Source organism: Tamandua tetradactyla, chromosome 10, assembly GCF_023851605.1.
Source record: "Tamandua tetradactyla isolate mTamTet1 chromosome 10, mTamTet1.pri, whole genome shotgun sequence".
In the NCBI taxonomy this organism is placed as follows: domain Eukaryota; kingdom Metazoa; phylum Chordata; class Mammalia; order Pilosa; family Myrmecophagidae; genus Tamandua; species Tamandua tetradactyla.
In genome coordinates this window covers 91970749-91983708 of record NC_135336.1, presented here as the reverse complement: position 1 = coordinate 91983708, position 12960 = coordinate 91970749, and the positions used below count along the sequence as shown (strand labels likewise).

Here is a 12960-nt window from a genome sequence, read left to right as displayed (position 1 = left end):
CCAAATGATTTTTAAATCTTTGATTTATTTACAATGTGAGCATTTGGGTAAAACACAAGAATAATTTGCTAAGCATGTTCCTGACTCGTTTCTTCAAAGTGCAATCTTTATTGAGTTCTTACAAGGCTCCAAAAATAGATGCTGTTTATACAATGAAAGAGCTAGTCAATAAAAAGATGCCACGCCTACAAATTGTGACTTGAAACGGAAACAAACTGGTACTAAGTCAATGAAGAAACTCCGCTGGAATATTCCCGGGAGGACACTGGAAGCGGTGGCCAGAAAGCCTTGGTTCCAGTTGCTAACTCTGACACTAGCTGTATTCTCCCTTCATTTATTCAACAGTCTGGATACTGAGCTACACTGTGAGATAGTGAAGGATAAGCAGACATAGTCTGGCTCTCTGCAATCTAGTCAGCACAGCCCAGTGCTGAAGACAGCTATTCAATGAGTGGGTAACCATGTAATGAGTGCTGGAAAAGCAGAGTAGATAGTCCTGTGCTGGTCAGTGACCAGGATGCTTAGCCTGGAGGGCCTCCCAGAGGAGGTGACATTGGAGCTGGGACCCCAAAGGACAAGTAGGGTTCAGCAATCTGGATTTGGAGTCGAATCTGCTCACCACCATCCATTTCCCCTCCACCAAGTCGTTCAGCAAGAGCCTTGTAAAAATCTCCCATTTCCAACTGTATTACTTCTTAAAACCCAATTAAACACAAGCCTTGGATAAAACCACTGCCTCCAGACACATGCTCGCTCTCAGCAGAAGTCCTGGGATCCCCCACAGCTCCTGGAGGAGAGCAGAAATGATTCCCCATTGTTCTGCCTTCCCCTTCCTCCCCTCCCCAAGAAAACCGAAAAGTTAAAAGAACATCTTCATACCCGACCAGTATAGGTTGTACCGGTTCCTTGGCAGCTCAGGAAAACAAAGGTGGGCCCCTTCTCCTCCACTGCCTTCCTCTTAAATGTAGAGCGTTTCCCCCCCATAATAATCAAGGAAGAAGGTCGTGGTGTTGACAGCCTGAGCTGTGTCCCCTTGAATCACGCCGACTTCTCCGCTTGCCACCCCACAGGGACTGCGGCATGGTGGCAGCCTGCTATGTGTCGTCTGTATAGTTTGATTGGACTTTGTTATTTTTGAATGAACAGATGAATGTCAAATTAGCCTCTCGGCAGAACCAGCGTTCTTGTGGCCTCACATGAAGAATCAACTGCTCCACACACAATCGGCAGATCATCAGATCTAGGCATCCTGCTGGGCCCACACGTTTGAGAAAAAGAAAGGGAAACGAACTTGTGATACTTTAAGTGCCTAGCATTGCAGGCAATTCTAAACTTAAGTCAGGAAAAAGTTAAGCTGTGGATTGCTTTACCGGACAAAGGCCATGGATTATTTTTCCAACGCACTCAATGACCAATTCCGGAGACACTGGGGTTTCAAAGAGAGAAAGAGCTTATTAGCAGACGCATAGTAGGAGAGCAGATGGCCTACTGGCCCCAAATCTGTCTTCTTAATCTGCAGTAATTCTCATCATTTTATTAGAGAAAAAGATGAGCAGGGTTTAGGATAATGAGCACAGTGGCCCCAGATGATGTAATTAGAGGTACTTTAACTATTACACATGCGCAGACTGATTACATGCTTAGTCACAAGTGAGAAAATGTAGAATGAGGTAAAGGTGACTTGTAGTAAAAGTCCCAGCTACTGTGCATGCAGGCAGGCCCATTTTGGTTAGTTCCAGTTTTGGTTATCAAGACAACTTTTGACTGGGTATAGATTTGTTCTGGGCTGACCCAACACCCTTCATTAAAGCTGAAAAACTAGATAACTGGGTAAAAATGAAGGTTAGTTGACAAGGGTTTTCCAGTCACAGGGGTAGAGAATAAAGGCTATACAATCATTAGCAGAGATCAGGGCAGGTGGATTACAATTTAGAGATTTCAGGAATTTCCCTCTGTCTACCCCAATATACTAGAAAGCAAAAGGAAATGTCTACATAATGATTCAGTAATCAAAATCATCCCTTAAATCCTGATTTCTCGGTTACACTCTGACTTCATAAAACGTTGACAACGGCCCCATGGATGCAAAAGACACAAACGCAAAGGCAAGCCCAGTTTAGACTGGGCCACATCAGGGAGTCTGCTTTATAGGGATTAAATTTACTTTTTTTTTTCCTATGCACTTTGGAGGACTGACTTTCTTTAAATGAGGTTTAAATAGTTCTGGGCACGTAATTAAGTGTAAATTTAATATCACAGGAAATTAGGACTCTGCTAGCATTAGGTAATTATGACATCGTCATTCTAATCAGAGGAAGTGTGTTTTTAAAGCACCCACTAACATACATAACCAAAAGCATTTTAAGTCATTTAAATTCATGCAGCCACAAAAATTCATCCTAAATCCTTCTGGACTATGCAATATATACTTGCTCAGAAATCTTCCCACCAAAGACTCCAGGGCATCTCTGAAATGCTAAATACTCTTCTTATTAATTTGAAAACTCTGCGCTCAAAATAATTTATGCGTTTCACTCTACCTTTGCAGCATAAAGGAGAACTTACTCCACCACTGAAAGGGCTACAGTAAATAATATGCCAGTCATCCAGTTTACATGTGCCAAAAATCAGTGGTTCAGAGTATGGTAAAGTCAAGAAACTCCATTAAAGGCCACCCCAGAAGCATATTCTAAACAAACATTTAACACAATGTCCCAAACACATCACATCCAAGTGAACTGACACCAAGCAACATGATTTCTAGCGAGAAAAACCAAGAAATCCTATTCAAAGCTCTATCGATATCTCCAATCTTTCCAACTTAAAAAGATCTGTCCACCTGCCATTATCTGATTATGAATATATTGCCGAGGAGAGAGGAAAAAGCAGAAAGCTTGAGATCAGAGAGAGAAAAAGCACACCATCTTTGCTATCAAAACATTATTAAATTCATTCTCTTGACATTCTGACAGTAATTGCACTGACAGGGATGGAATTTTGTTAAAATTACTCTAAAGGGTTGTTAAGAATTTCCAGCAGGAGAGGCCAGCGTGCAAGGCACAGCTTTGACTAGATTTTCTTTGTTGTCCTTGCAGTCTTGAGAAGCTCAACACTCATCTTATTTTTGACAGCACGAAACCCTTGTGAATATGCCCTGAGTCCCAGAGAAAGGCTCTGCCAGTTCCAGCCCCCTGGTTCTATTTTCTGCTGTGACCAGCAGAGCCGGTCACCTAAGCTGATTCATTCTTGAGGTTTCTGCCTTTATCTTCTTAATAAACAAAGACAGACCCAGGCACATTGTCATTTTTCTAATAATGGCAGAGCTATGACTCTGCAGGCTACACAAGGGTATTGTTGGAAGAGCCAAAAATAGTATTATTCACTCAAAATTTCTAAATGTTCCCTTCCTTGCTGATCTAAACTCAAAAGAGTTCTAATGAAGCGTGATTTCATGACAATACGCGGAACTGAAAACATGTTCAAGAAGAGGTTCTCACTCCTCCTCAAAAGGGAAGGAGCTGCCAGAATGGTGCCCTGGCAAGAACGTTCCAGGGGAAGCCTAAGCAATGGGGCTTCTCCACGGAGGCTCTGGGTTTAGGCATAATAGGGCAGAAAAGTGCCTTGTGTAAGGAAATTGCCCTTTCAGCTTGGGAGCTGCCTTCTCCTTTGATCAGAATATGAATAGCTTTTCCAACAGATGGAAGGCACCCTGAGATGTTCAATTTTAAGAATATATGTGTTTTCTTACAAAGTTGAACATAGAGTTGCGTGTGGCCCAGCAATTCCACCCATCGGAATGTACCCCAGAGAAATAAAAACATACGCCTGCAAAAAATGTCCTGAGCAGCATTCTTCACGATAGCCATAAAGTGGAATCAACCCAAATGTCCATCAAGGGGTGAATGATACAAAATGCATTATATACACACGATTATATATATCCATCAAGAAAATGGAATGTTATTCGATCCTAAAAAGGAATGGAGTTCTGCGATACACTGCAGCATGGATGAACCTTGAAAACATCATGCCAAATGAAGTCACAAAAAACCACAGAGCATATGATTTCATTTCACATGAAATGTCCAGAATAGGCAAATCACAGAGACAAGAAGTAGATTAATGGTTGTCAGAGGCTGTGAGGATGGGAAATGGAGACTGACAACAAATGGGGACAGGGTTTCCTATTGGGATGAGAAAAATGCTCTAAAATAAGACAGGGACGATGGTTGTGCAACCTTGTAAATATGCCTAAAATGGTAAATTTTATGGTATGTGACTTGTATTTCAGTTTAAGATTTTTTTAAGAGCTTATGTGTATACATATACACACGTACTTTATGTCTTTATCAATGAAACATTGGCTCCTAATTTTTCTCCCCAAATAATTATGACTATAATTTAATGAAGGGAGAACCATGCATTTGCTGGTGAAGCCAACACTATCTTGGGAGGAAGAGAACTCATTTGTTTTATTTTTGCATTTTGTTTCATTTCGTTTTACTTTATTTTAGTACATCACTAACATTAGGTGTCCACCACCAATGGCAACTTTGCTAAAAATGTAGAGCTCCTCCCCAGGAAGAAGCACGCTGGTAAAAACAACAAAAAAACGAGGTTTAATTTTCATGATTATTTGGAAGGTAGGTTTCACTTACGGGAAATACCCCTGACTTTCAAAGGCAAGCTCACAATTCAGATGGTGATTCAATCCACTGGAAAAAGCAGCTATTGAGCAGCTACTATGTAAATCAGATGCAATGAAAGCACCATCCTAGCACTAACTGAAAAACAATCTCCTGCCATCTCAACACTGATTCTTCTTTCAGGCACCTGAGCAACTGGTCTCACCACTGTGCAAGTAATTAGAGCAGTGGACCAGGGAGCACTTACTACACACCAAACCCTGTCCGAAGCTCTTTCCATATATTAATTCATTTACTCTTATGCCAACCCTGATATAGGTATTATTCCAATTTTACAGATGAAAAGACCAAGGCTCAGAGAGGTTAAGTAACTTGCTTAAGGTCACACAGCTATGAAAGGGAAGAGCCGGGGTGCCGACGCAGGCAGTCTGGCTCCCAGACGCCACTCTTAACCCACACACTAGCACTAACCCAACTCACTAAACAATTCCACTGAGCAGAAATGAAGAACGTAAAACACATTGCACACCCCACATGGCAACTATTCAGCCCTGCCCGGCTCCTGCTAAAGCACAGCGCCCGCCATCCTCAGCAGGGGGCAGCCCTTACCTGTGGACCACCCCGGCCCGGTGCAGGTGCTCCACTGCCGAGATGAGCTGCCTGATGTACCTGCGAGCTTCAGACTCCTCCAGCCGCTTCTTCTCATAGATCTTGTGCATCAGGTTGCCGCCGGGACACAGCTCCATGACCAGATAGTAGCTGTTTTCAGTCTCTAAGATATCCAGGAGCTGGGTAATGTTCGGGTGGCGGATCATCTGTTGGATCTGCCCCTCTCGCCGCAGGTTTTTGGTGACGTAGGTGTCCTTTTTGGCTCTCTTCTTATCAATGACTTTGATGGCCACCTAAGGAGAAGCCAAGAAAGTGGCTTTCATCAGACGTTGCTGGCAAAGGCTATTCCTTGACCATGAACAAGAACCCCAGGCAAAGACCTAGCTGTCCTCCGCGCTGGGAGAAAAACCTTATCTACATAGCATCAAAGGATAAAAAGAAAAAAAATACATATCATCAGGAAAAATCAAAAGATTTGATTATTTAGGAAGAGACTGAAATTGACATTCAAGGTTGTCTGGTGAGTGCAGTAAAAAGTGCGATTAATGTCAAGCTCACTGCTCGCCTGGGAAGCTAGGGTGCGATATCAAGTTTTCCTGGAGCAAAGGATGTCTTCTGCTCCCTGTTGGGCCTCCCAGCATCGCCTCCAGGTCTGGGTCTGCCTGCCTCGACCACCACTCTTCATACACACAGCATGGCCAGGGACCAGGGACGCCATGCCCATTGGTGCAGCATCCCTGGTCCTTCTCCCTGCCCCTTCTCTGCCCCAGACCAGACTCTCAGCCAGGCTGTCTCTGGCTTGAGTGCTTTTTAAACCCCTTTCCCTTGGTTAAGTCTTCAATTGCCCCGGGAAGCTCCTCTGGGGTCTTCATTTCCCCCCTCCCCCACCCTACCATAAGAGTGTCACATGCACAGATCCTCCAGCCATGTGTAAAGGGGAAGGTGAGACAGACGGATGGAAAGATGAATGAAGGGAGCAGGGCCAGGAGAAGGGAGGGGGGTAGGAATATTGTCTTTTTCCCTGAAATATGCACCCCTTCCCGCCTCTCCCCTGTGCTCTTGCGGCTCTCCCTTCCCCACTCATGAGCCCATCACCATTTTTGTTCTTTTCTTTGGTCACATCTTCACTGCCCTCAATTCCTTCTGCTCACTGCCTCTCCCTCCTTTCCTTCCTCTCTGTTCCAGGCCTCACCTCCTAGAGCCCGGAGCCCCTTCCTTTCCAAGTGAGAGGAGAGCACCCCGGGGAACCCTCCTACGTGGTCCCAGAGCCACTGGGGCGCAGGTGGAAACATCAGGGCTCCCAGTTCTATTTGTATTTCCTCTTTTGCAATCATGTTTTGTAACTGCTTCGTATTGCACTTACTACAGAAAGCCCAGAGGTACAGGTATATAATTTACACATAAATAAATGTACACACGTTTGCAGTGAGGAGGCGCAAACATCATTTGGCCCACGGTTTTCTGATTACAGAAAACTAGTCAGGCCACCGCTGATCTGGAAAATTGCATCAACGTCCTGCCTCTCTCAGCCTAGCCCCTCTGACCAGTCCCCATCATGGTCCAGCAGGATCCCTGCTCTCCTGGGGGTCTCTTCCTTCTCCAGGGTACACACACAGTTAAATTCTGCAAGCTTTCACTCATGCAGCACCGCCACCCCTTTCTCCCACCCAAATCCTCTCAGCCCTCCAGACACTATCCCCACTTCCATTCCAGAGCAATTTCCTCAAACTCTCCTTCCCTCCAGTTCCCCAGCACATATTATCTATGGTCTGATTTAAAGGACCCATCCCTTAGGACAGGAACCACTTCCCCTTTCATGGCTCACAGCCCTTTATACACAATAAATGACCAACAGGTGACTACAGGATGAATTAGTGGGAAATAGCTGGCAACAGCTTAATATGTTATCTCTTCTGGAGAACAATCTCACTGTACTGGGGAGTTTCAGGGCCTTAATCCAGTGATATGACTAATGAGGGGAATTTCAGGCATGGAGACAGGACCGGCTGGGGGAAGGCTCTGCACACAGCTTCGAGGTGGGGGTGGGGGGCAGCTCTACCCCATCACCCAGGGGCAGATGCTCTCCACCCACAGAGAGGTCAGGTCACACTCTGGCTCTTGCTAGCCTTGGTCCCAAATTAGTCTGGTAGATACTAGACTGAAAGCTTCTGAAATATTCACGGCAAAAAATATTTATATATACATGTATGTGTGCATGCGTGGGTGTACATATCCTCCCCGTGGAGAAAGGGATGCAAAAAGGTACAATTTAGTTCTGCCTCTGTTGGACTCCACTGCAGTTTTTTAAAAAGTGCATGCTTCGGCAGTGAAATTTTTAAGAGCACTATTGTATAAACAACAGTCTAAAAAGCCCAGCAGTTATACAATATGCCTTTTTTCTTTTTTAACAAAACACGCAATTAGTGTTAGGTTAATTTATTTAGCTCTTTAATTGCCTGTGGTAGGTTGAATAATGGTCCCCAAAGATATCAAATCCTAATCCCTGGAACTTGTAAAGGTGACCTTATTTAGAAAAAGGGACTCTGAAGATGTGATGGAGTTAATTCCTTGAGATATGATCATCCCAGTTTATCCCTGAGACCTAAATGCCATCACGAGTGTCCTTATGAGAGGGAGGCAGGGGGAATTTCATGCAGACACAGAAGACAGAGTGAGGTGAGTGGCCCCAGGGAGTGCCTGCTGCCACCAGAAGCTGGAAGAGGCAAGGTACAGGCTTCCCTCCAAGAGCCTGCATGGCCCTGTGATACCTTTATTTCAAACTTCTGGCCTCTAAAACAGTGAGGAAGTAAATTTCTGTTGTGCTAAGCCACCAAGTTTGTGATCATTTGTTACAGTAACTAATACAGTTTCCTTCTCTTGAGACAGGGGAAATCTAAAAGTGCCCCTTGGAATACATTTTCTAGGCATCATAAAATACTCCTTGGCAGCTGTGGATGAAAGCACCTTTTAACTGCAGCCTCTTTTGCTCTCTGATCCTCCCTTTTGCCCTTCATTGTAGCCTCAAGGGATTACTGATGGTTATTCTTTGAATTCTCTCCATCCTTCTCTCTGCTCCCCCCATGCACACAGGTGTCCCCACGGGGAGCAGAGTCATTGCTGGCTCCCTCCCAGGCCTCACTCCCCCAGAGCAAACGGAGCCCATGACAGCTAGCAGAGTCTCCTGGGAGGCTCCGTAATCCGTGGGTAATGTGTATGTCATGCAGACCCCTTGGAGAGGAAAGACAGCTCTTCCCACGAGGTTGGACCTTCATCACGTCACAGCCACAAATCAGGGTTCAGTTTCAATGTGCCAGGATCAGGTGGCGCTCCCCAGGTCCTGCTTTGGGCAGTTTTTTTGGTTTTCTTGGTGCAAATGCAGTATTTCCAAACATTTCTCCTAACTCTTCCTACGTCTTGCTCTCCTTCCAATTCATCCTCCTTCCTTCCCCAAAGGTGAAAGACAAGGCTGAGATGCCATCCAAGGCACTGGGGGACACATCCCAGGAGATACCATTGCAGTCCCTCTCCCCCTCATGCATGTCACTCAGGTCCTGAACTTTCTGCTGGAATATGGTCCACCATTGCTTCATCTCTCAGCCCCCAATTCTGCTGGTTCTGAGCAGCCTACTGAGCCCCAAGTGACTCCTTCAGTGAAAACCCTGAACCCTTAAGTAACCTCATCTGGGCAAAAGTTTCCTTATTAAGCTCACTCACCATTGTCAAATACCAGCAGCTCGTCCCCAAGCTTGTTTTCACTCATCTCCCAAACTTAAAAGCTCTGTATTATTACTGAAAATGAAATGCTGTTCATGATTACACAAAACCATTTAATCAACTTCATCTCTAAAAACTTAAATGGGTAAAGGCAATCAATGATTATAAAGAGGAGCTACTCCCAAATTTTAGTTTTATCAGAGATTTATAGGCCAAGTATATCTAACGCACTAATTCTCCCAGGGTGAACCCAGTGCAATGATGGATCTCCAGCTGAAAAGATCAACTGCATTAACAAGGAGATTTCTAAAGAGTAAAATTAAATCTGCTATCAAACGGCAGTAAAAGAAGCAAGTTTAGCATCCCAGACAACAGAAGAGAGATGACCAGTGGCCTTTTGCCACCACTGCAGAGACTCACTGATTCACTCAAGCTCCAGTTTTTCTGGGAACTCCCGATCTGGCACAGGGTATGGCAGTTGGGAATATCCAAACCCTGGAAATCTTCCCGGGCACATTAGTGAAAACTAATTTTGCTGGAAAAAAAATCAATAAAACCAAGATAAACTAAATAAAACCACATCCCAACCCCCACCCCCACCACCTCATCCCAAATGTCTACCACTGATGGATAAAATCAGCAAACAAACTTTTTTTTTCTAGTTTCAGAATTTTATTTATGTAGAATGAGAGAGTTAACAGACATGGCCATGCGCTATATGCATTTCACCACGTTAAAGACATAAAGTGGTACTCAGCTGGCACTAGACCAATCAAAAGCACATGGAATATATGTATCACTGAGATACACTGTCAGTGCCTTAAAATATCAGTGTCTTAAAATGACATTCTTCATTGTCATACACTTTCATCAACCACTGGTTCCTAGGATAGGAATGGGAAACACTTAGTATAATGTCTGGCACATAGCAGGTGTCCCTTAAAATGATAAATTATTATCATTACCATCTTACTTTCACTGAATCAACCTGTAGAGAAGGTGAAAAGACACTCAAGTTGAGCTCAGCTAAGAAAGAAAGGCACATTTCCTTGACCCCCCCCCGTTTTAGCATATTCAAACCACATATTCTGGGGGTGCAGGGTGATTCAGCAGTTAGACTTCTCGCCTGCCATGTGATTCCTGGCCCATCCATGAACAAAACAAAAAACAAAAAAAGAAAAGAAAGCACATTCTGAAACACATGGGTGTTTTCAGGGCTCCTGAACAGAGCTGCTTTTTAATCCCAAGAGAGTGATTTCATATCAGTCAAGTCTCCCCGTCTTCTTCAAATATTGACTCAGTTGAGCCTGTCTACATAGGATCAGAGTTAACAGGATTTAAAATTCATTCTTTCATCCTGGATCACCCTTCACTGCCGTTAAAATTCATTACTCTGAAATACATCAAGAATTGTTGATGAATCCAATCTCCAAATTGAAAAGTCAGATGTAAAATGGCTCTTCCATATGACTGAGGAGAACAAATATTGATCAAAGCAGCTACTCTTTAACATCATAAAAACACATAGGTGTTTTACTATTATACAACATATGCTGTATTTTAGAAAGTCTTCCCTTAAAGTGCTTCTATACCATAATGTTTTGCATAATTAGAATGGGCAAGGAAAGGGAGCTCCTGATCAAATGAATTTTCTTTTGACATGGAAATTAGTAAAAAAAAAAAAAAAAACCAAGTTCTCCTTGCAGAACACTTTGGTTTCTTAGTAAATACTGTATGCCAAACACAAATGAATCTTCCCTTCTTTGACGAACATTTATTAAGTGCCTAAAATATACTCAACACTTCTATGAAAGAGACAGGGTGCTTCAGGCCCATCTCAGGAGGTAATTCTGATTCTTTGCAGTGGTTCAAGATTATCTATCACCTGAGCATAATACAGTATCATGGGATGTCCTATCCTGTAGAAGGGTGAAAATGTAGGTAGGAACAAATGGCTAGTGTCCATTACCCGAGAGCTGGGGTCACACCTTATACATAGCTCCTTTCATCACCTCAACTGGTTCTCCCCAGTTCGGCAGCTCAGGAGCGGCACAGCATGGCAGTTGGCCACGCAGGCTCTGAAGTCGGGTGCCGTAACTGCAAACACTGCCTCTGCCCCTTGGTGGCTTGGACCTCTCTAAGCGTTAGCTTCCTCATCGTATAAAAACAAGGAGGGGCAGGGGGAGTGCCTACCTCCTGGAGACATCGGAAAAGACACCTGGGGGAGAGGCATGAAGGGCATCTAGCACCAGGAGGAGTCACGGGAGCACTCAACAGGTGTTACTTGTTAGTATTTGCACATTTTGCACAAGAGGAGAGCAGTGAGAGAACAGGTGAGGGAGGGAGTGAATGAATGGACAGAAGAGGAAGCCCACCAGGCTACTACCGGTGAGTCCTCGGTCATGTCTATGACTACCTTGGGTAAGTCTAACCCCTCAGGCCCTCTGCTTACTCCACTCCAAGGTAAGCCAGCAGAAGCCAGAGAGGCCCCAGCCATCCAGGTCTCGCCCCTGCCACTCTCTTGACGTTGCCTTCACCATGGTCCCTGAAGCCCCCTTAGCACCCAGTCTAAGAGACAGTCTTGGTCTAATTCACTCTCCATCCTAAAGCCATCGCCCATGCTGCCACACCCCAGCCTTCTAGGTTCCTCCTTCCTTTAAGTAGCCTATATGACCCTATCCCCACCACTTCCATGATGACCATCCACATGCTGATAAGTCCCAGTGATGAAGATGTTCTGCTCCCACCTCTTGGCTGAGCCTTGGACGTGCCTGTGGACACCTCATCTTGGATGTCCCATGGGGTCCCCAAATCAATCTCCTTCCCCTGCTCCTCTCTGGGGCCCCCAGCTCAACCAAAGACCCTTCATCCACAGGTGTGCCCAACCTCATACTGGGTGTCCTCCTCCAGCCACCCCACCCCCACTCACACACCTCATGAATCACCACTTCCTTGTCACCTCCACCCCCTAAAATCTCTCCCTTCCTTCCCCCATTCCCCAGGGCTACACCTGCACCCTCTTTCACTTGGATCAGTCCTTGCTGGTCTCCCTTCCCCTTACCTCCTAACCCCACCTGCCTCTGCGTGGAATTCTCTCCCACTGCTCTCTCACTGGCCAGGTCACCCTGCACTTCACAGACGCCACATTCATCACACCCTTGGCAGTCTACAACACCTTCAGTGGAATTTCCAGGAAGGCAGGAATTGTGCCTGGCCTCCTCACTTTCACCTCCCCAGCACCTAGCACAGTATTTGCCTCATTCAGAACAAGTGAGGGAGTGAATGAATTAATGAACAAATGCAGAAAAAAAATCCCACCAGTTCATTATAGAGAAGGTCAGTCTGGTGAGTTCTTGGTCATCTACCTCGGGTAGGCCAAGTCCCTGCAGGGCCTCAGCTTTCCCAGCTACAACATAAGCCAACAAAAGTCCCTGCCTTCAAGCTTCATATGAAATGCCGATGCCAACCATGGGAGCTGTTTCAGCTATGGCCTGACTGGGATGCAGTCTGCAGACCTCCCTCTAGGAGATGTCCCCTTCCAGACAGGCTTCCCTGGCCAGCTTCATTACAGCTATACCCATACCCGTTCCCCACCCAGCACCCACAAACCCCTTACCCTCACTGGGCCATAGCCGGGCATTGTTCCTTCAAGACACAGAATTCTCCCACCTCCAGGTTCCCCTCTCAAAGGCTGGGTGGAGTCAGCCCTGCTGATCTTTTTCACCTTTCGTCTCCACTCATGCTTTCCCTAGAACACATTTCTAGAGCCCCCTTCCTGGCACCAATTCCAGGTGTCATTTTTAAACTGCGGCTCACACTCGTAGGCCCAATGCCTTGCAAAGTGTCAGAAAGACAGAAGGGGCTCGCTCAACGTTCTCTACTGAACCCTAATGACCCAAGCAGGACATGTAGAAATTAAGGAAGGAAGGATGGGAGGGAAGAAAGGAGGAGGCCGGGAGGGAGGGAAGCAGTAAGAGGATGGATGGATGGC

The 12960-nt window shown here is 45.3% G+C and overlaps 1 protein-coding gene across 1 annotated transcript in view; it reads right to left on the bottom strand.

Moving 5' to 3' along the window:
• The window catches only part of HUNK (hormonally up-regulated Neu-associated kinase), a 109841-nt gene that overhangs the window by 64019 nt on the left and 32862 nt on the right, over positions 1-12960 (bottom strand). Inside the window, exon 2 of the mRNA XM_077118829.1 lies at positions 5256-5548. Within this exon, the coding sequence (XP_076974944.1) occupies positions 5256-5548 (293 nt within the window). The remainder of the gene's footprint in view (positions 1-5255; positions 5549-12960) is intronic.